Genomic DNA, 20408 nt, shown 5'->3' with positions numbered 1-20408 from the left:
CCAGCATGTGTTGTATAATTAAAAAAAATTAAAAATTAAATGGCTCCCAGCTGTCTCAGTGGGTGGAACTATGTGAATCTTGATCTTAGAGTCATGAGTTCGAGCCCTACATTGGGTGTAGGAATTACTTAAAAAATCTTTCAAAAAAAATAATTAAAAATGTAAAATAATTTTTTAAATAAATTAAAAATAATAAGTAATTTTTAAAGTAAAAATAAAAATAAATGCAATTCACATAACTTAAAGAAACAGAATAGGCAGAGAAATGGATACTTTTTATGAATTTTAGAACCACTGAGGCTATGTAACACTTTACTAAGGTTCAAGGTAAAAGACCAAGAAATGTATACGAAATATTAGCTTTACTGTAAACCCTTATCTTATCCTCAATCTGAGCAGCCCTTTTCATTTTTTTTCTCCTTAGATAATTTTATGGGTAACAGAATCAAGAAGCATATTTTAAAAAATATTAAACCAACCTATATGGAAAAGGATATTTTCCCCAAGCTGTTAAAAAAGTACAAATTTTGGGGGTGCCTGGGTGGCTCAGTGGGTTAAAGCCTCTGCCTTCTGCTCAGGTCATGATCTCAGGGTCTTGGGATCGAGCCCCACTTCGGGCTCTCCGCTCAGCAGCGAGCCTGCTTCCCCTTCTCTCTGCCTGCCTCTCTGCCTACTTGTGATCTCTGTCTGTCAAATAAATAAACAAAATCTTTAAAAAAAAAAAAAGTAAAAATTTTAAGAAGGTTTTTCTCTAAGTTTGGCAGGGTTTTTTGGTTGTTTCGTTTTTCTTTGTTTAATCTTGTTTAAGTGCTAACATCTTACGAGCTACAGTGTACTTGGGGCTGGATTCATGACTGTTCCTTGATTCACAGCTTCTCTGTTTTTCGTTAGCATCACATTTTGTTATCTCAGACATCTCTCTCCTGTACAACTTCATACCCAAATGATCGGGATTATTCAGCTCATGTTAATAGGATGGTGTGTATTATTAAAAAAAAAAAAAAGCGGTTACTTGATGGTGTGTGTGTGAGAGAGAGAGAGTGTGTGTGTGTGTGTGTGTGTGTTTGTGTGTGCGCTGTTGGTAATGGGGAAGTTTATAAACCCCTTCAACATTGATGAAATCTACAAACACTCTCCCCAGAAATATGTCATAAGCAGAACGCCACGAAAACTTCCTTGGGCTTCAGAGCTGTCGACCTCCCCACCACTTCTGCCCCATGTAGGAAGTGTCTTCTTCTATGCTCTCAGCCACTGGTCTTATTCTAATCCTTATCAGGCAGTTAAATGGGAGTCTCCAGTCTCACAACGGTCCTTTCCTCTCTGCGACCTGCCTCCATCCAGAGCATGAGGTTCCAGAACCCATGACCACCCGACTCCGCCTCTGTAGCCAGTCGAATGAACCAAGGATAGACAACTGACTTGAGTTGGGCCAATCCGATTCTCTTCGGGGATTGTCAGGATTGTGGTGGGAAAAGCAAGGTAGCCGCTGATAGGAGACACAACTGGAGTGTGGCCCCAGGGACCGTGGAGCCGCCACAGTCCACCACACAGATCTGAGAACTAGAGCACACTGATCTGCAGAAAGAGAAGTGGAGATGGGAGCTGGAGAGGGGCCCCCGGTGTTCCAGGTTTCTATTTCCCCCCCTTCCTAAAGCCCAGCTGCACTAGGGAGAATGCCGCATGTCCCTCTGATATAGACCTCTTTTTTCCTTGCACCCAAAGAATCTTAAATAAAATTGAGATATTCTTATGTAGTTGATTTTTTTTAAAAAGAGATTTATTTATTTGAGAGAGCAGGGGAGGGGGAGAGGTAGGGGAGAGGAAGAGACGCAAACTCTCCACTGAGTGTGGAACCCTACGCCGGGGGGGCTCCATCCCATCACCCCGGGATCATGATCCAAGCCGAAATCAAGAGTCCGGTGTTCAGCCGGCTGGAGAGACCCAGGCACTCCTGTAGGGTTTTTTGTTGTTGTTGTTTGTTTGTTTGTTTTTACATATCATGTGCCCTCATTGGGAGAATACTGACCTTTTAAAAAGTCTCAAATGGTAGATACACTATATATAGTTCTAGAGCTACTGAATTGTTTTTAACATTTTCTAAAAACGACTTTTATTTAATTTTGGATTTTAAAGAATAGCTTTTTTGAACCTCTGTGCCCTGCCAATAGCGATTTACGAAACGCCTGCCCTAAGTAGCAGGCACGCATTCACGAGCATGTACACTCAGCGTTTCCGCGGCAGGCGGGACAAAACAAGAAAAGTGTGTAACAGTCTGCCTGGATGGGTGTGGAAAGAAAAATACAAGCTTTTCAAAGCTTTATCGCCTGCCTGTGGCGAGCTGGAGATTGGGTTGTCCAAAGGGTTAATGCTGTGGGGACCACAGAAGGTTGCCTGAAAGAGATGTGAGGGTTACTGTCCCATAAAGGGGATTACTGGGCAAAAGAATGAAGGGACAAATAAAAACACGACCCAAGAAGAAGTACTCCAAATAAATTTTTCCCATTTTCCACTGTAGTGCATACCTGTCATTGTTTATTTGAATAAGGAAGAGCGATTCAGAAATGTTTATGCAAATGTATATATATGTATACGGTACACTTTCTTCGAAGGTCTGTCTTTTAAAAAATAGAAATGGTCAGGGTGCCTGGTGGCTCAGTCGTTAAGCATCTGCCTTTGGCTCAGGTCATGATCTCAGGGTCCTGGGATGGAGCCCCACATCTGGCTCCCTGCTTGGCGGGAAGCCTGCTTCTCCCTCTCCCACTTTCCCTGCTTGTGTTCCCTCTCTCGCTGTGTCTCTCTCTGTTAAATAAATAAATAAAATCTTTTAAAAAATAAAAATAAAAAATAAATAAAAATGGTCTTTCATCTGACAGCTCTGACTTTCCCTCCCTTCTTATCTGATGTGCTTTCTTTTTTATGAAGTGTTACATTACAAATTCGCCAGAGTGGCTAAGTTGATGGGGACAGAATAGAATTCCATATACATACCTTAAAGATCAAAGTCACTCTGCTGGGTTTCAACAAAGAGTCACATCCCAGTTTTGTTCATTGTGTGTCGCTTTTATGCATGAACTGAAAAGATACGTCTAAAAACCTGTGACCCCTAACCACTGGGTCTTCACAGACATTTGTTTCAATATTGGTTTTTTTTTTTTTTAAGATCTTATTTATTTATTTGACAGATAGAGATCAAGTAGGCAGAGAGGCAGGCGGAAAGAGAGAGGGGGGAAGCAGGCTCCCTGCTGAGCAGATAGCCTAATGTAGGGCTCCATCCCAGGACCCTGGGATCATGACCTGAGCCGAAGGCAGAGGCTTTAACCCACTGAGCCACCCAGGTGCCCCAATATTGGTTTTTAACACTAGGAGCTCGAAGGAAGATGATCAAGGGAAGTATTTAGCAATATAATAGACCATGAAACATTAACACTTATTTATATTGAAATAATAATAAAATAATACTTTCTCACTGCAGACAAACTCAGGAAGCACAGGAACATCTAGAGAAGAAACACAAAAGTGACCAAATCCTATCATTAGAGAGAATGACTGCTAATTCTGTGTTGCATTTTCCTGTTTGTCTGCTCCTACCTGGGGATGTTGCGGACACGTGTATGTTTCAGCAAAGCTGTGATCAATTCCAACACAGTACTGTATCTTTTGTGTCTTCTCTGGTGTTTCATCTGCCCTTCCCTCATGTCACTAAGGATTTTTTAAAAACAAGATTTTTTAAAATAGCTTCATCATGTCCTACCATATGGCTGTACCACGATTATGTCATCTTTCCCCCCGAATAGATCTGTCCAGAAAATGTAAGTAGTCTTGCATGTGCTAGAGGAAGATGGATGGATGATTGAAGGCAGTCCTGTTCCAAGGAAGCGTAGGCTCTTTGGGCACAGACTGCACATGGAGCATCATTCTACAGTGTCCTAAGCTTGCATTAGGGGTGTGTGCAGGGAATGGCCACTCCCACCAGGATCGAGGGTGACACCACTCAGCCAGAGCAGATGGGAAGAGAAGAAGATCGAGGATGGCACCCTGTGACACCTTTTTAAAATTGAGAAACATTAAAACGTCCAGGTTCCCGTTGCCCACCGTACATCCCGGCTCGTTTTCCGGCAGGCACTTCCAGACATCCGAGCTTGGATCACCACTCCCACCTCCGCCAAATCTCTCGCCCCTGAGAAAGCACACACAGGGGGCAAGAGCGACAAAATCAGATAGCTGGTCAGAGTGGGTGCTGGAAGACAAGATGGCCTGGGGGAGAGGAAAGCCGGAGACATTCCCCACAGCCCAGGGCAGGGTCCACGGAATCACAGGCCGGCCCGAAACTCAAACCGGACCAGCGCGAGAGGGATTCAGGTTGGCAAAGGGTACTCTCGCTCTTGGGGGCCCGTAAGCCCGTGCGAAAGCTTCTGCTGTCTTTGCTCCTCCTTTAGAAGATTGTGCATCTCCTCCCTGATAGAGATTCTTCTTTCCTATGGGCTTTCTCCCCTTCCTTTCTTTCCAGTCACTGTCAGGTACAGACTGGGATGTAACGGCGTCATTGGAATCATTCCAGGATTCCTTCGAAACGGCACATGAGTGGCATATCTTGCCACACTTGCAAAGCCAGGAGTCCACGCACCTGAGCACCAACTCCCTCCTATGATTCGTCAGCCTCACCTCTGCTGCAAACACCCTGAGCTAGGTCCCCGTTTCCCCTCTCCTGCCCCTTTTCTGTTTTTCAGATTTTTTTTTTGCCCATACCCCTCAGCACTTGTTCTAGGTAGAAGCAGGAAGGCACGGGTGGGCTCTTCCAGAACCTTCTAAGTGAGGCATATTGGAGGGAAGCGTGGGGGAATTCCCCGGAGATCCAGCCATGAGGGAGGAAAGATTCATCATAGGAAGCTCCAAATGTTAAAGTCAGACTCAGGGTATTGCTTTTGTTAATCAGTGTGTGTATGTATGTATCAGGATTAGACTCAATAAGGTATTTGAAAAACCTATCAGCATTGACTCTAGAGATAAGCAAAATGTTTAGCACAGTTCCTGGATAAATGCTACTTTAAAATAAAAAAGAATTTATTTATTTGAGAGAGAGAATGAGCATGAGTAGGGAGGAGGGGCAGAGGGAGAGGGAGAAGCGGGCTCCCCACTGAGCAGGGAGCCGGATGCAGGACTCGATCCCGAGATCCTGGGATCATGACCTGAGCCAAAGGCACCTGCTTAACCCACTGAGCCACCCAGTCACCCCTAAATGCTACTTTTTAAACAATGCTTCCTATAGTACTAGAGAATCTTGAAAGAGAAGGTACAACATCTGGGTTGAATACCTGTAAGTTGCACCCTTTAAGCATTCATCCAATCATCCTTCCATAAAACCTCTGTTGGGCTTCTCCCGTGTCTTAGCTGTATGCTAGGTACAGGGGATAAGGTGTCTCGCAACACCAGATGTGGTTCTTGCTCTACTGGGACTTTATGTTTTCCAGAGATAAGAGCAAAAGAAAGAGGGGATGAAGATAAAGAGGAATTTTGGAGTTGTACAAAAAGGAAAATTGGACTCTATGTTTTGGTAAAGCAGAAAGACAGGTGGGGAGGGAGGGACTGGCTGGGTTAGGTAGATAGTTTGTATTTCTTTCCATGGAGAGGCAGCAAACTATGAAGAAAATAGCTTCTAAGGGTGCCCAGCTAGAACGTGGAGATCCTCAACTGTGGGACTCAAACATCCACGTTTTTCGTTTGGAAGCCCTGGGTAATTGAGAAAACCTGAACTCGGGGTCAAATGCCCCAAACAGATTTCCACACTTAAGTTGAGCGTCAGAGTCTTGACAGCACGTCATTGGGATGGATGTCTGCCTGCGTGCCACAGTGTTTTCCAGAACCAGTGTTGTCCAGCCACCACGTGGTAGAGCAATTACTGCTAACATTCTTTTTTTTTTTTTTTAAGATTTTATTTATTTATTTGACAGATAGAGATCACAAGTAGGCAAATAGGCAGGCCGAGAGAGAGAGGAAAGCAAGGCTCCCTGCTGAGCAGAGAGCGCGATGTGGGGCTCGATTCCAGGACTCTGGGATCATGACCGGAACCGAAGGCAGAGGCTTTAACCCACTGAGTCACCCAGGCGCCCCGACGGCTAACATGCTTAAATAGGTCGGATTTAGGGACGATTTTTCTGGTTTGCCTCACTGAACGTCTCCGCCTCTTGGTGCAGGACTCCCAGTTACCCTGCAGGGGGCAGCAAAGGATAAGAAGAAGCGGGTGGGAGTCCCAGGAGGCCCGGGAATCGCACGGAAGGCTCGGGCTTGCAGCTCTGCCGTCGCCAGCCGCGAGCTGCAGTCTTTGGGTCCATCTCAAAACGTTGTCAGAGCAGAGGAAAGTCACAAAAAAGTCACGGCTCAATGAAATCAATCTGGAAAGCATCTCGGGAAGGCAATATATTAGAGCACAGACTTTGTCTCTATCCATGCAGCAGCCGCCAGCCACATGCGGAAACGGACCATTTCACGTGGGGTCTGTCTGAATTAGGATGTGCTGTGAGTGTAAAACACACACTCGATTATACTTAGTACGAAAAAACGGCCATAAAATTTTGTTAATAATCTTTACAGTGGTTACATCTCTAAATGGTATTGTTTGGGGTATTTGGGGGTTAAATAAAATATGCATCAAATTAATTACATTAGTTTCTTTTACTTTTTTAAAAGGTGGTTCCTGGAAATTTTAATATTATATATGTGGCTCTCATATTTCTTTCTTTTATTTATTTTTTTATTTTTTTGGAGAGAGTGAGAACAAGTGGGCAAGGGAAGAAGAAGGCAAAGATTCTTAAGGAGGCTGCGCGCCTAGCTGGAGCCTGACACGGGACTCGATTTCAAAATGATTTCATTTTGGGATCAATGACCTGAGCCAAAATCTAGTGTCGGACACTTAACCGACTGAGCCACCCAGGGGCCCCTCTGCTATTTCTATTACACAACACTAGCTCTAAACATTTTGTATTTTTAGTGTCCTGAATGTACTTCTTCCCTTCCTTTGGTTTGTTTTTGCTTTTTTTAGTACACTGCACCCCCAACACGGGGCTGGAACTCAAGACTCTGAGATTAAGAGTTGCATGCTCTACTGACTGAGCCAGCCAGGCTCCCCCTGAATGTATGATGTATATATATGTATATATAATTTTTTATCTATCTTTAAAAGTTTTTATTTATCAGAAGAAGAGAGAGCGAGCGAGAGAGTGCACAAGCAGGGGGAGCAGCAGACAAAGGGAGAAGCAGGATCCCTACTGAACAGGGAGCCCAATACCAGAACCCTGGGATCATGACCTGAGCCAAAAGCAGCCCTTTAGGCGACTGAGCCCCCCCAAGCGCCCCTGAATGTTTTTCTTGACTCAAAGATTACTTCAGAAAGTAATTTCTATTTGATGTGATTTTAGTTACATTAAAGCTCCCTTCAGGGGCCTCAAAGGGGATACAAATACCATTTTCTCAGAAGTCTAGCAAATAAGAGGATAAAGGTGATAATATAAAATATAATGATTTAAAATGAAGGGAAGTGATCTGGTATATGCTCTTATAAAACCAATGTCCATGTAAGGCATTGTGGGGAGGGATGGGGAGGACTGGAAAAATGAGAAGCTGTAGCATCACAATGGATTCCTGAGAGAGCTCATGTTATCTCCTGTTTGCACGCCTTCAAGCATATGGTACAGGGTCTCTGTTTTTAGCCTTGCCTGAAGCAGGAGGAACCCGGCCTGGTGCTGACTGGAAGGGACTTCGGTGAGTGGCTTTCAAACTTAGCTGCACATTAGAATCACCCCGGGAGCGTTAACGAATTCCAGCTGCCCAGGTTACACTCTGCACCAGCGAAACCTCCAGAGGAGGCCCAGGAATTCACCACGTGCCAAGTTTACCAAGGCTGAGAACCTCTGGGATGGTGGGCTCTGCAAACAGCCGGGCTTCAAATCCCAGCCCAGTCACTTCCTGGCCAGGTGACCCCTGGCCAGATACTTAGCTCTGTGAACTCTACACCAGAAAAGGGCTGAGGGAAATGATAAGTCCTTTATAGGATTGTCCTGAGCTTTAAGTAAGCTAATCCATGTCAACCACTTAAAAGAAGGCAGGTACGGCTTATGAAGTGCTGTAGCAATTATGATCTCCAGCGTTCTCATTTCATATTCCTCTGGCTGACTTTCCCAGCCATGGCTCCCCCATCGGACACTCATTCCCCTAGACCGTGTCTTCTACTGTCCTTTATCATGGCTTTGTTCATACGCGAATTCAGTTTTACGAGTATTCACGAAGCAGCTACTTTACTGCAGATGTGATGAAGACAACAGGCACACCTGCCTCACCCTCTCGGTTTCCCCTCACGGGTCTGCGTTTCCCAGTCAGATCCTAAGGGTCATGAGCTGTGAGACCGCGCTTTGTGCCTGGCGCGTCCTAGCCCTCGGCACCCAGCACCCAGCACCCAGCGCCACCGGCTGGAGACGGCAGGGTACCACCGCTGGAACACGGTGTTCTAGCTCCTGCTCTGCCACGCGCAGCCTGGGTAATCGGGAGCAAGCCCCGCGAGCTCCTCCAACAGCTGCGCTTCCTCGCGCGTCCAGTGGAGATGACCCGCCCATACTGTCGCGATGTCGCGTGGATACAGCTCGCAGGCGTCCACTCCCGGGCCCTCCCGCGTCAGTACCGCGCGCGCCCACCAGGGGTCAGCAGGCCGCGCCGTCCGGCGGCTGCGCGCTGGACCCGCGACGTCAGCACCGGCGCCCCGCCCCGTGGCCGTGACCGAGCGCGGCGCGCGGACGCGTCGGCCCCGCGGACTGGCGGCGGCCCGGGAAGGCCCGCGGCGGAGCGATGGGGGCCGAGGCGTCGGGGAGCGGGCCGGCGCTGCAGGAGCTCGTGCGCGAGGCCGAGATCAGCCTGCTCGAGTGCAAGGTGTGCTTTGAGAGGTTCGGCCACCGCCAGCAGCGGCGCCCGCGCAACCTGCCCTGCGGCCACGTGGTGTGCCTGGCCTGCGTGGCCGCCCTGGCGCACCCGCGGACGCTGGCCCTCGAGTGCCCCTTCTGCCGCCGGGCCTGCCGGGGCTGCGACACCAGCGACTGCCTGCCGGTGCTTCACCTCCTGGAGCTCCTGGGCTCGACGCTCCGCCCAGGCCCCGCCGCCCCCCGCGCCGCGCCGTGCGCCCCCGGGGCCCTCACCTGCCACCGCGCTTTCGGAGGCTGGGGGACCCTGGTCAACCCCACGGGCCTGGCGCTGTGTCCCAAGACGGGGCGGGTCGTGGTGGTGCACGACGGCAGGAGGCGGGTCAAGATCTTTGACTCCGGGGGAGGGTGTGCTCACCAGTTTGGAGAGAAGGGGGAGGCTGCTCAGGACGTTAGGTATCCGCTCGATGTCACCGTCACCAACGACTGCCATGTGGTTGTCACCGACGCCGGCGACCGTTCTATCAAAGTGTTTGATTTCTTTGGCCAGATCAAGCTCGTCATTGCAGGCCAGTTCTCCTTACCTTGGGGCGTGGAGACCACTCCTCAGAACAGGGTCGTGGTGACTGATGCGGAGGCAGGCTCGCTGCACCTGCTGGAAGTCGACTTCCCCGAAGGGGTCCTCCAGAGGACAGAGAGGTTGCAAGTTCATCTGTGCAGTCCCCGCGGGGTGGCCGTGTCTTGGCTCACCGGGGCCATTGCTGTCCTAGAGCACCCTTTGGGTCTGGGGAGCGCGGTGGGCAGCACCACGGTGAAGGTGTTCAGCCCCACCATGCAGCTGATCAGCCAGGTGGATAGCTTTGGGCTGAGCCTCTTTTTCCCCTCCAGAATAACTGCCTCGGCCGTGACCTTTGATCACCAGGGGAATGTGATTGTTGCTGATACTTCTGGTCAGGCTGTCCTATGCTTAGGAAAACCTGAGGAATTTCCAGTCCTGCAGCCCATCATCACCCACGGTCTTTCCCATCCAGTGGCACTGACCTTCACCAAGGAGAATGCTCTTCTCGTGCTGGACAGTGCAGCCCATTCTATAAAAGTCTACAAAGCGGACTGGGGGTAAAGGGGTGCGGTGGGGGCTCTGGGGTCTGCAGGCACAAGCCCTGGAATGCCACTAATGAATTGTTTAACCTTGGATCGGTTAATCTCATCTCCAACAGGGATCATTCTAACTGCCTGGCAAGCTAACAAAGGTGGAGGTAATTATTAAAGAATAATAATAAAGAAATAAATCTACCATTTACTGAGTATGCTTCCTGTGCTGGGAAATTTGCAAATATTCGATTGGTGTATTCTTACAGCTGTATGCAGGGAGGTAATGTCTGTTATTAATCCCATTTTAGAGATGAGGAGAACAGAGACCCAGAGAGTTCGAGTGACGTTCCCAAGGTCACATTTCTTTACTGTGACAGTCACGATGGGAACTCAACTCGGACTCCCTAACCCCCTTGTTCTTAAATAACAGATACAGGGGTGAAATGTGACTGTATGTTGTACAGGTGGTTGTTCCTTTGGTTCGTGTGCAGAGAAAGGAGACTTTCTAGAGAGTTCAGGAGACAAACAGGGTTGTTGATGGGCTTGAGTCATTCAGCTTGCAGCTTCTTTGATGGTGCCTGAGATGGGGGAACTGTGGATTCTGAGTTACTTGACTAAGGAAGACAGGTGAGCTGCCTGTGGCAAAGGTAAACGTGTGTATTAGGACCTGTGTCTCCTCTGCCACAGGCACTCAGGAAATACTAGTTGGTTGGTGCAGCAAGGCCTGTATGGGGTAAGTTAGGAAGCACTACAGACCACGCCACATTTGCGCACCTGGTGGGAGAGGCCTGGAAGGCGGTCCTGTCACACGGGCGTGTTCCTAGAGGGAGAAGTCACTGCCGGCTCCAGACAGGATCTGTCTGTCTGCCTCTTCATAATTAGTGGTGACCTGAGCTCTCTTGTACACTTTTTCTCTGCGCCCCTTAGCGTGGTCCCATTGTACACACTGCGTTCTCAGTAACCAGTTGCCTTGATGCTAAGCCAGCGTTCAGAGCCCTGGGAAAGCTGTGACTACTTCCTGAATTGAAATAAAGCTTTGACCAAGAGAAGGCCTTAACATTGCAGTTGGTAGAGCGAGTAGGGCGAAATTTCAGGTCCCAGGTGGCCGGTTCTTTATAAACTGTGTGTTCTCGGTGAGTGTCAACATCTCAGAGTTTAGGGCTGCTGGGATGGTACCAACCGCGGGGACCTCAGAAGCCACAGCAAAATAAATTTTTTCTCGGGGAGAAAATACTGGTTTTGAGAGGTAAGAGTTTGCTTTAGGAAACAGCTGATTTTTTTTTTTAAATCAACAATAGATTTCTATTGCACAAGCAAGTTTAATAGATATAAGGGAGGAGCTGGAGTGAGCCCCCAAATTAGGAGTAGGCTGTGTTCCAGAAGGTTACATTTGTCCTCCAGAGCTAAAAGGGAGACTGTGGTCCGTGCCAGTCCTCAAAAGCCCGTTGTCCTTTCAGTACTTCCGTCATGTCCTACTAAGGTTGCAGGGACCCTGGACCCCCACTTGTAAATGCGTTCTACATAGGGATTCTGGGGATGACCCTGTTCTCCCACCCTTAGGGGTCATCTTTAGGGTCAGTGATCTCACAGGTATTCTCAGCTGTGTAGCAAGAAAAGCCGCCTCAGGCAGAAACAGGGGTTCAGCCTTGGTCATTTGCAAGTGGGACAAGTGGCCTTTAAGAAGTCTCTCTCGGGAACAATGCCATTTTAATGGCCCCAGAGTCAGCCATTGAAGGGACTGTCTCCTATCTGAGTTTACCAACGGGCATCGTCTTTGACTAGAGAGCTGTGCTGGGTCCTTTTAAGACAGCACCAGTAGGACGGGAGGAGAATTCGCAGCGTGTAGGGTGGTGTGTGGCCCGGGTCCGGTTTGCTACCGTGTCATGACCCAGCCGGAAGGATGGGGTGTGAGTCCTTGAGAGATGTGAGAGGGAATCAGAGAGATGAGAGTGAGTGGCCTCGCTTACGACCTCCAGCTGGCGGGTGAGCAGGCTTGGGAGTGGGGAGGACGGGATACGCAGCAGAAAGACACAGCAGCTCCTCCAGGAATGGTGTCATGAAGGAGCGGGGCTTCCCCGGGAAGACACAAAGCTTCTGGTGCTGGTTTCTGAGCGGCCTCGGCTGAGGGAACAGACGCTGAATTCCTCTTCTGGCCTGCATTTTTTAAAGCCAGCTGGTTAAAGGGCTTGCAAACATGCCCAGCCCACTCCAGGCTATGAGAGACAGGAGGGTCTGAGCAGGCAGGAGCAGCGGATTGCAGCAGGAAGAGAAAGGCTCAGAGGTGATGGAGGAGAGCTGGGGTGACCCTCCTGCGACTGGAGACAAAAGAATGTGACCGGGAGTAACTGTAGATCAGTCTCTTCCCGAAGGCCCCCCTCGGTGGCGTGGCGTGCCTTAGGCCGGCACTAACCCCCCTCCGTGTAGCACCCGGTGAGTCCCTAAAAGCAAGTGCAGACACTCTGGCTGCTCTGGGCTCAGCAGTTCTGGTATCTTCCATCTGTTCCAGTTCTGCCCAATTCCTGATCCGTGAATCGTCCCGTGTTTGACCTTGTTCCGCCCTCTGACTCGCCACCTGGACTGGTTTCCTCAGTCTTTTCCTTGGTTCTTTCTTTCTTTCTTTCTTTCTTTAAGATTTTATTTATTTATTTGACAGAGAGAGAGATCACAAGTGGGCAGAGAGGCAGAGAGAGGGAGGGGGGAAGCAGGCTCCTTGCTGAGCAGAGAGCCCGATTCCAGACTCGATCCCAAGACCCCGGGATCATGACCTGAGCTGAAGGCAGAGGCTTTAACCCATTGAGCCACCCAGGTGCCCTCCTTGGTATTATCTAAAGACTTCAGGTCCAGATTCATAAACCTCCCCTCCAGCAAGTCCTCACTCTGGATCCCAGAACCCAAGCCATCACCATGGCACTAGAGCTTTACCTAGACCTTTCCTCGCTCCGCGCTGAGTACGGTCTACACCCACTTAGCGAATTAGGCATCTTTCTGTGGAAGAAGGCGTACTCCACAGGCTTCCCAAAACTGAGGAAAACACACTGGTGAGTGCAGATTTAATCATCCTGACCCCTACCCCCAGAAGGAGAAGTGCACGCTGGGGGTCAAGGCTCCACTAATAGTGACATGCTACAGTGGTGTCTCACGGTGACTAGGGAGAGGAGCTCTTCTCTTGAAGAATATGTAGAAAATATGAGAGCAAAATTGCCAAGACCCACAACTACTGTCCTGAAGCTAACCTTTGCAACAGAAAGTGCCCAACAAAAGTCACACTGCGAGTTTGATTCATTTGAAGAAAACTGAGCTTGAACCTCCCGATTTGGATGCCGGGAGTAGGAAACGGTTTCTGAGGGGGCCACACTCTCCTCAACGCCCCCACCCCTGACACTGGCAGGGCCCGAGACCACGGGTACACACGCGGAGCCCCACAAGCCATGAGTCTAAATATTTCAGTTACCAACGGAGCCACATCTGTCAAATAAAATACATCCGTTCCTCCTCCTTTGACAAAGGTAAATATAAATGTTTAAGACACACTTTCATTACAGTCTGGGAAGCCAGGTTCCGTTTTAGAATACTTGGATGGAGTTTATGCTCAATTTTAGAGTGTTGCATTTTAAAGAAAGATCATGATAAGCTGGAGGATGTTTAAAAGGTCTGAAGAAGGGGCTTTGGCTGGCTCGGGAGAGCATGTGACTCTTGATCTTGGGATTGTGAGTTTGAGTCCCACATTGGGTGTAGAGATTTAAAAAATAAATAAATAAACTTTTAAAAATAAAAGTTCTGAAGAAGAATCTAAGCAGCATGTTTGTCAGCCTCTAACAGCTAGAACGTAATCCATGAGGCAGAGATGTTTGTGTTGTTCCCAGTGGAATCTCGCCTACCCAGAGCGCTGCCTGACACGTGGTAAGCATTGAAAAGTACTCATTGAATTAATATATTTTATCCCAAGGAGTTTTTCTAGACCAGGCATTCCTTTCACCAATAAAAGGGAAGTTCTGTCAGTAGCTGGGTAGTTTGGGGAAGTTGATGCAGAATTAAAGCGACGTGTGGTGAGTTTGCCAAGTAATCTGTAGAGAGTCACAAAGCCTATGGTGACATTGTGGTAGCCTTGGTCGGGATTGGGTGGAGAATTTCATGCTCTCAGTTGCCACATTTCCAATCTCACCGAGCACACGGGACTTTGAGGGATGGGATTCCCTGAGTCACATCTTCTGTCAGATCCTGAAGGACAGAGACAACCCCAGCGTGCTGGTTCTCCAACATCGAGCAGTGGTATCAACACCTGAGAGAAGAGAGGAACTGAAAGTACTTCTCTCCCTCTCACCTGGTGGTGGGCTTGGACCACTGCAGAAGTCATCTCAGGGTTAAGCTAGCTAATAATCCATAAAGAGGATTCCAGCTTCCGGGAGCCCCTCACATCATGGGCTGCCCAACCACGGACGTTTGTTGACTGACTGGCTGCAAATGGTGATGGATGGGATACCCATGACAGTAGCTGAAGAGCAGCTCATATCTTCCCAAAGAAATAATGACATAAGAGGGGGGCTAATCTCCTGACAAAGGACTGGGGTCAAATCAGCCAGTGGTTTAACTAGCAATGTCTTCAAAGTAGTTATGACAAAAATCTGAAGTCCCATATAGAATGACCATGTGAAATTGTGCATCAAACCATTGCATTTTAGGACTGGGGAAAAAGCTTCAGAATGATTCCAGTGTTGCCCAAGGCCCACTGAGTCATGAATGGGCTGGTTTACATCACACAAGTCATTAAGGGTAGACCTAGGACTAGAAACTGGATCTTTCCTGAGTCCATACTGACCCTTCTCAAAGGTCAAGGGCTAGGGCTACACACATGCAGAGACAGACAGACATACTTGCATGTAAGAACTGGTACTAGCTCTTTTACTGGTAAAGTTTTTTTTTGTTTTTTTTTTTTTAAGATTTTATTTATTGGGACGCCTGGGTGGCTCAGTTGGTTAAGCAGCTGCCTCCGGCTCAGGTCATGATCCCAGTGTCCTGGGATCGAGTCCCACATCAGGCTCCTTGCTCAGCAGGAAGCCTGCTTCTCCCTCAGCCTCTGCCTGCCACTCTGCCTGTGCGCTCTCTCTCTCTCTCCTTTTCTGACAAATAAATAAATCTTTAAAAAAAAAGATTTTATTTATTTATTTGACAGACAGAGATCACAAGTAGGCAGAGAGGCAGTCAGAGAGAGAGGGAGAAGCAGGCTCCCTGCTGAGCAGAGAGCCCGATGCGGGGTTCTATCCTAGGACCCTGAGTTCATGACCTGAGCTGAAGGCAGAGACTTTAATCCACTGAGACATCCAGGTGCCCCACTGGTAAAGTTCCTATGTTCTTTACAAATAGAACTGTTTATCCCAAATTTCCTTTTTTTTTTTTTTAAGATTATATATATATATTTGAGAGAGAGAGAGAGAATGAGCAGGGGAAGGAGCAGAGACAGAGGGAGAAGCAGGCTCCCCGCCAAGTAGGGAGCTTGATCCTGGGGCTCTGGGACCACGACCCAAGCTGAAGGCAGATACCCAACTGACTGAGCCATCCAGGCACCCTGTCCCAAATTTCCTTAAGTTGGCTTATATTTATATTTATTTTTTTCTTAGATTTTATTTATTTGAGAGAGAGAGAGAGATAGAGATAGCAACAGAGAACACAAATGGAGAGGAGGGAGACAGACGTGGGGCTCAATCGATCCCAGGACCCTGAGATCAAGACTGGAGCCAAAGGCTAGGTGCTTAACGGACTGAGCCACCCAGGCGCCCCTGTTTCTTTCTCAAATAGCACCCAGGTTTGCATGCATGTGACCCAAGAAAACACCATGGTATTTCCAAATTACCAATGAGACCAGGACCCGGAGGCCAGTCTGTTTATCATTGCAGACGTAGGCCCCTGAGTCCAGAGTCATGAAGTTTTGCCCCAAAGGCGCCACATAGCTTCATTGTGTCTCATGGTCACCAAATATTTCATGATGCTCGTTACAGAGAGGACCCTTTGGTTCCAAGGCAGTGTGATAAAGAAACTGAAACATACCTAACATTTTCGTAACACTTGGAAATTGCTCCACAAAGCTGATCATTTCGTTGACCCTCACAGCATCTCTGAGGTAGATGGGGCAGGTCTCGTCCGGGTGACTTGACCAATAAAGAAATAAAGAAGCAGAGACTGACAGAGATAGCATCCTTTCATGATTACACCACCAGATCTTGTTGTGTTTGGGTGTCGGGGCTTCAGGGGAGCAAGTGTTTTCTCTAAATCACCCTCCGGTGAGTCTCTGTGAAGCCAGGTTGGGGTCCCACTGCTCTAGAGAGGAAATACGCCCCAGCCATCCCTTGGTGGGCTCCCAACTACTGTTGACATGGGTTTGTATCGCCCCAGATGATGCTCTTTGGGAGGAATCGTTGCCACCCTCCTGAGTTCCAGAGCTCCAGACTCTACCGTGGATGCGTCCTGTGGATTCCCGAGTGCCCCACCATCCGCCCCACATGGCCTTGGGCTGCTGTGCAGAGAGGCCTGTTTCCATGGCAAGAGCGAGAGCTCTGACTGGGTCCTAGGAGGACGGCGCTAAGTGAAGGAAGTCGAGTTCTGGTGTTTCCCTGTTTCACCCATTTGTGAAAGAAAAACGAAATGTGCTTGTGAATTTTAGAAATCAATGAATGTGGTGGTTTAGCTGCCCGGCCCACGGTGCCCCGGGGCTCTCTGATCTGACGTGGAATTTCCTACAGGGCTTCCCTCTTAATTGGGGGAGGAACTTCCAAAGTCAAGTGCTGAGGGCCTGATGCATGGCCTATGAAACACCGGGGCCCAATATTCTCTTCCATTTCTCCCTCCTTCTGGGCGCCCTTTTCTCGGCGCTCACCAGCGCCCCTGCCAGTTGTGGAAGTAACATACATCCTAGTAGCCTTGGAAAACACAAATGAGCATGAAGATATCTAATCACTTTCAATTAGAGAAAACTACTGTTACCATGTTTGAATTGGGTGACTCATTGCTGCAGAATGAGTATTCCTGGAAATCACTTCATAGATCCTGATTTTGCAAAAACGGTGAATGTGTCATGTAAATCGCAAGCTCTTCTGCAAAGCACATTTAAGTGGCATTTAGCAGAAGTTCAATTCTGGAGATCCCAAAACATGGGAAGCAAAGGTGCCACAATAGAGGGAGAGAGAAGGGTACTCACCAAATATTCCGTCTGCCCTCCCCATTTCCCATCCTCTGTGGTTCAGGCGAGGCCATGCGACTGGCCCTAGCTATGAGCGGAACCCAGGGCAAAGCCGTATAATCTCTGTGAACTGAGAATGAAGGAAAAGTAAAGATACGGGAATGCGTCCAGGGAAAGCAGGGGTCTCAAGGTTTCTAATCCAAGTATCATAATTTACAGAAGTAAAATACTTAGATTTTATACAGATTTAAGTGGGCTCTAATTCAGCTCCTGGTCTTTTCAATTGTATTGAAATTTGCATTATCACCAGGAAAGTTTCGGTTAGCATATGTTTTCAGGATTTTTTATCTTATTTTATTTTGCCAGTCACGAGGGTAACGTGGCCCCGCTGCTCCACAAGGGAGAAGAGCTGCTGTAACTATGTGAAGTCGGCAGGGCTGGGGGCTGCGTGGCGCTCCGCGGAGTTGCACGGTCATGCATGTTAGAATTGCAAGAGCAGGGGCGCCCGGGTGGCTCAGTGGGTTAAGGGCCCTGCATTCTGCTCAGGTCATGATCTCAGGGTCCGCGGATCGAGCCCCGCATCGGGCTCTCTGCTCAGCAGGGAGCCTGCTTCCTCCTCTCTCTCTGCCTGCCTCTCTGCCTACTTGTGATCTCTGTCAAATAAATAAATAAAATCTTAAAAAAAAAATTGCAAGAGCGTCCTGCTCCAATTTCTTCGCATCAGCCAGTTCTGCATTCTGATGAGCAAAACACTCCAACACGGGCTTCAGCCGCATGGCCTGTGTCCCCAGACCGACAACTCCCTGCAATTTACTTCCATTTCCAAACTGCTGGTTGATGTATCTGGGCGCACTGTGAAATTGATGAAACCGGGGACCCATTACGTTACATTTTGGACAACCACAAGGTTGTCCCCCTCCTGGTAGATGGACCCTGAAGTATAAATCTGAAAACCAACAATTTTTCTTTTCTGATAAAGCAGTAAGAAATCCTTCGTGTGAACATACTAAATTTGCTAGGAGGACTGTATGTACAGGTACACGTGAGGATATCCAAATGCGCTTCGATCGGGCATGATGCATATCAGCTCTTTGAGTCATGTCCTCCGCATGCTCTGGCACTGGGCTTGGACCGGCTTCATGAAGGAGGCTGGGAAATGTTCCTTCCTCCTTTATTTTCTGAAAGGATTGATATAATACTAATGTTATTTCTTCTTAAATGTTTGGTATCTGATGGCCAGGAAATGTCTTGGTGTTTGTGAGTGTGTCTGGAGATTAGAGTTGTTTTCTCTGGGAAGATTGACCCGTTAGAGTTTATGCAACCATACTGGAAAAGAAAGTCTATCAATTAAAAAAAAAAAAGTTTTAGGGGCACCTGGGTGGCTCAGTCGGTTGTGTGTCTGCCTTCAGCTCAGGTCATGATCTCAGGGTTCTGGGATTGAGCCCCACATCGGCGGGGGGTGTTGGGGGGGTCCCTGTTCAGCAGGGAGTCTGCTTCTCCCTCTCCCTCTGCCCCTCCCCACTGTCCCTGTGCTTGCTCTCTCTCTCTCTCTCTCTCTCTCAGATAAATAAATAAAATCTTTAAGGTAAAAAAAAAAAAAAGAAAGAAAAACATAGAATTTAAAAATATATAAAAACACAAAACTTTTAAATCTCTTTGATTTTTCTTTTTTGGCAAGAATTTACTCTGTAAATGTTTCCCATGCGCTCACTCTACATTAAGCAAGGTGCTAAGCGGTGAGGACATAAAGACGCGCTCAGGCACTAAGCGTCTGGTGTGGAGAAGGGGAAGCTCCTCAGGAGAACGGAGCACGGAATGGTTAGCACTTTGGCAGGGATATCTCCAGGTGGCTGCAGCAAACAAGGCACGTTGGGAGAGATGACATCGCCCTAGAATTCCAGACTGATCAATGGCCTAAATACCGCTCGCTTCATCCAAAACCCATGAAGAGGAAACAGTTGGTTTTAAGCCTGCCCTGATTCTCTGTGTTGCCAGTATTGGGATCTACGCTCTGTAGCTGTTCTCTGAGTCTCCGGGATTAGTGCGAAAAAGAGAAAATGTGACAGGTGTGTCAGAGCATCTGAGGGCATTTACTGATATTTGCCCATTTCGCTAAACACTGCAGTACTAAATTTATTAATATGTACCCGGGTCCCTTAACTAAAGTGCCCTTAACTCTTAACTGTAGAGCACAAACTGCATAGCTATGAAGGACAGACGGTTATCGGAGGGGAAGCGGATGGGGGTGTGGGTTTAAAAAAAAGAAAATAAAGTGCCCTTTCAAACACAGCTTATTTACCTTGCAGTAAAGTACTTTCCACAGTGTTTTATAATCCTCTCCCGCAGGTAGTCTTTTCCCATCACCATGGCAACCACAGAGCCTGTGGGAGGGAGAGTGAAATTGATGCAGGTATTTCCGCAGTTCAGAGGTGCCTGTTGCAGGTGTCCTCCTATCCCGTGCTGTGCTCCGGACATCTCTTGATGACTGGCACCTGCCAACAGGCACCGTGGGATCGAGACCTTGCTGGACACCTTGGCCTGGAGGGAATTTCTTGAATCCTTCCCTTTACCGAGCCTCAGCAGCTCAGCTGACATAGCTCTGCACACCAGCCAAGGGACCCAGGAGAGGAAAAATATTCAAGATAAAGAGATTTCAAGGGGCACCTGGGCGGCTCAGTGGGTTAGGCCTCTGCCTTCAGCTCGGGTCGTGATCTCAGGGTCCTGGGATCGAGCCCTGTATGGGGCTCTCCACTCGGAGGAGAGCCTGCTTCCCCCACCCCGCCCCTGCCTGCTTGTGATCTCTCTCTGTCAAATAAATAAATAAAATCTTAAAAAAAAGAGAGAGAGAGAGAGATTTCAAGGTTTCACTGGGTACCTCTGTTTAACAGATTGGGAGCCATGTGTTAAAGGAGGTCAGAGGTCAGAAACGTGGATTAATTTTGAAGAACAACATAAGAGAAACATGGAGCCCTACAGTAGTTCTGACTCCTGGCACCTGTCACTTGGAGAGGAAATCCAGAACAGCTTCTCCTGCTCCAGTGGAAACCATTCTTCAATCATGTGTTGATGGGATATTTCACAACTGAGTTAAGAAGTATCCTTTGCCAGTCTGCATGTGAAAGTGTCCATAAGATCCTATCTTTGTTGCGAACCAGCCAAATGATATATGAGTAATATTTAGCAACATCCTTTCATGTAATCACCATCAATGAAAGGCTTCCTGTCAGGATATGACCTTCGCTTGG

At 48.1% G+C, this 20408-nt stretch overlaps 1 protein-coding gene across 1 annotated transcript; it reads left to right on the top strand.

Moving 5' to 3' along the window:
- The first annotated feature begins 8771 nt into the window (after window positions 1-8771).
- Window positions 8772-10162, top strand: NHLRC1 (NHL repeat containing E3 ubiquitin protein ligase 1). The gene has a single exon (XM_032861619.1). It carries the CDS (start codon window positions 8833-8835, stop codon window positions 10018-10020), a length of 1188 nt encoding a protein of 395 aa, XP_032717510.1. The 5' UTR covers window positions 8772-8832; the 3' UTR covers window positions 10021-10162.
- The last annotated feature ends 10246 nt before the right edge of the window (window positions 10163-20408 follow it).

Source organism: Lontra canadensis, unplaced genomic scaffold, assembly GCF_010015895.1.
Source record: "Lontra canadensis isolate GAN:19392208 unplaced genomic scaffold, GSC_riverotter_1.0 scaffold21, whole genome shotgun sequence".
NCBI classification, from domain to species: domain Eukaryota; kingdom Metazoa; phylum Chordata; class Mammalia; order Carnivora; family Mustelidae; genus Lontra; species Lontra canadensis.
Note: the sequence above shows the minus strand (reverse complement) of the source record. Positions and strands in the feature narration are given on the sequence as shown.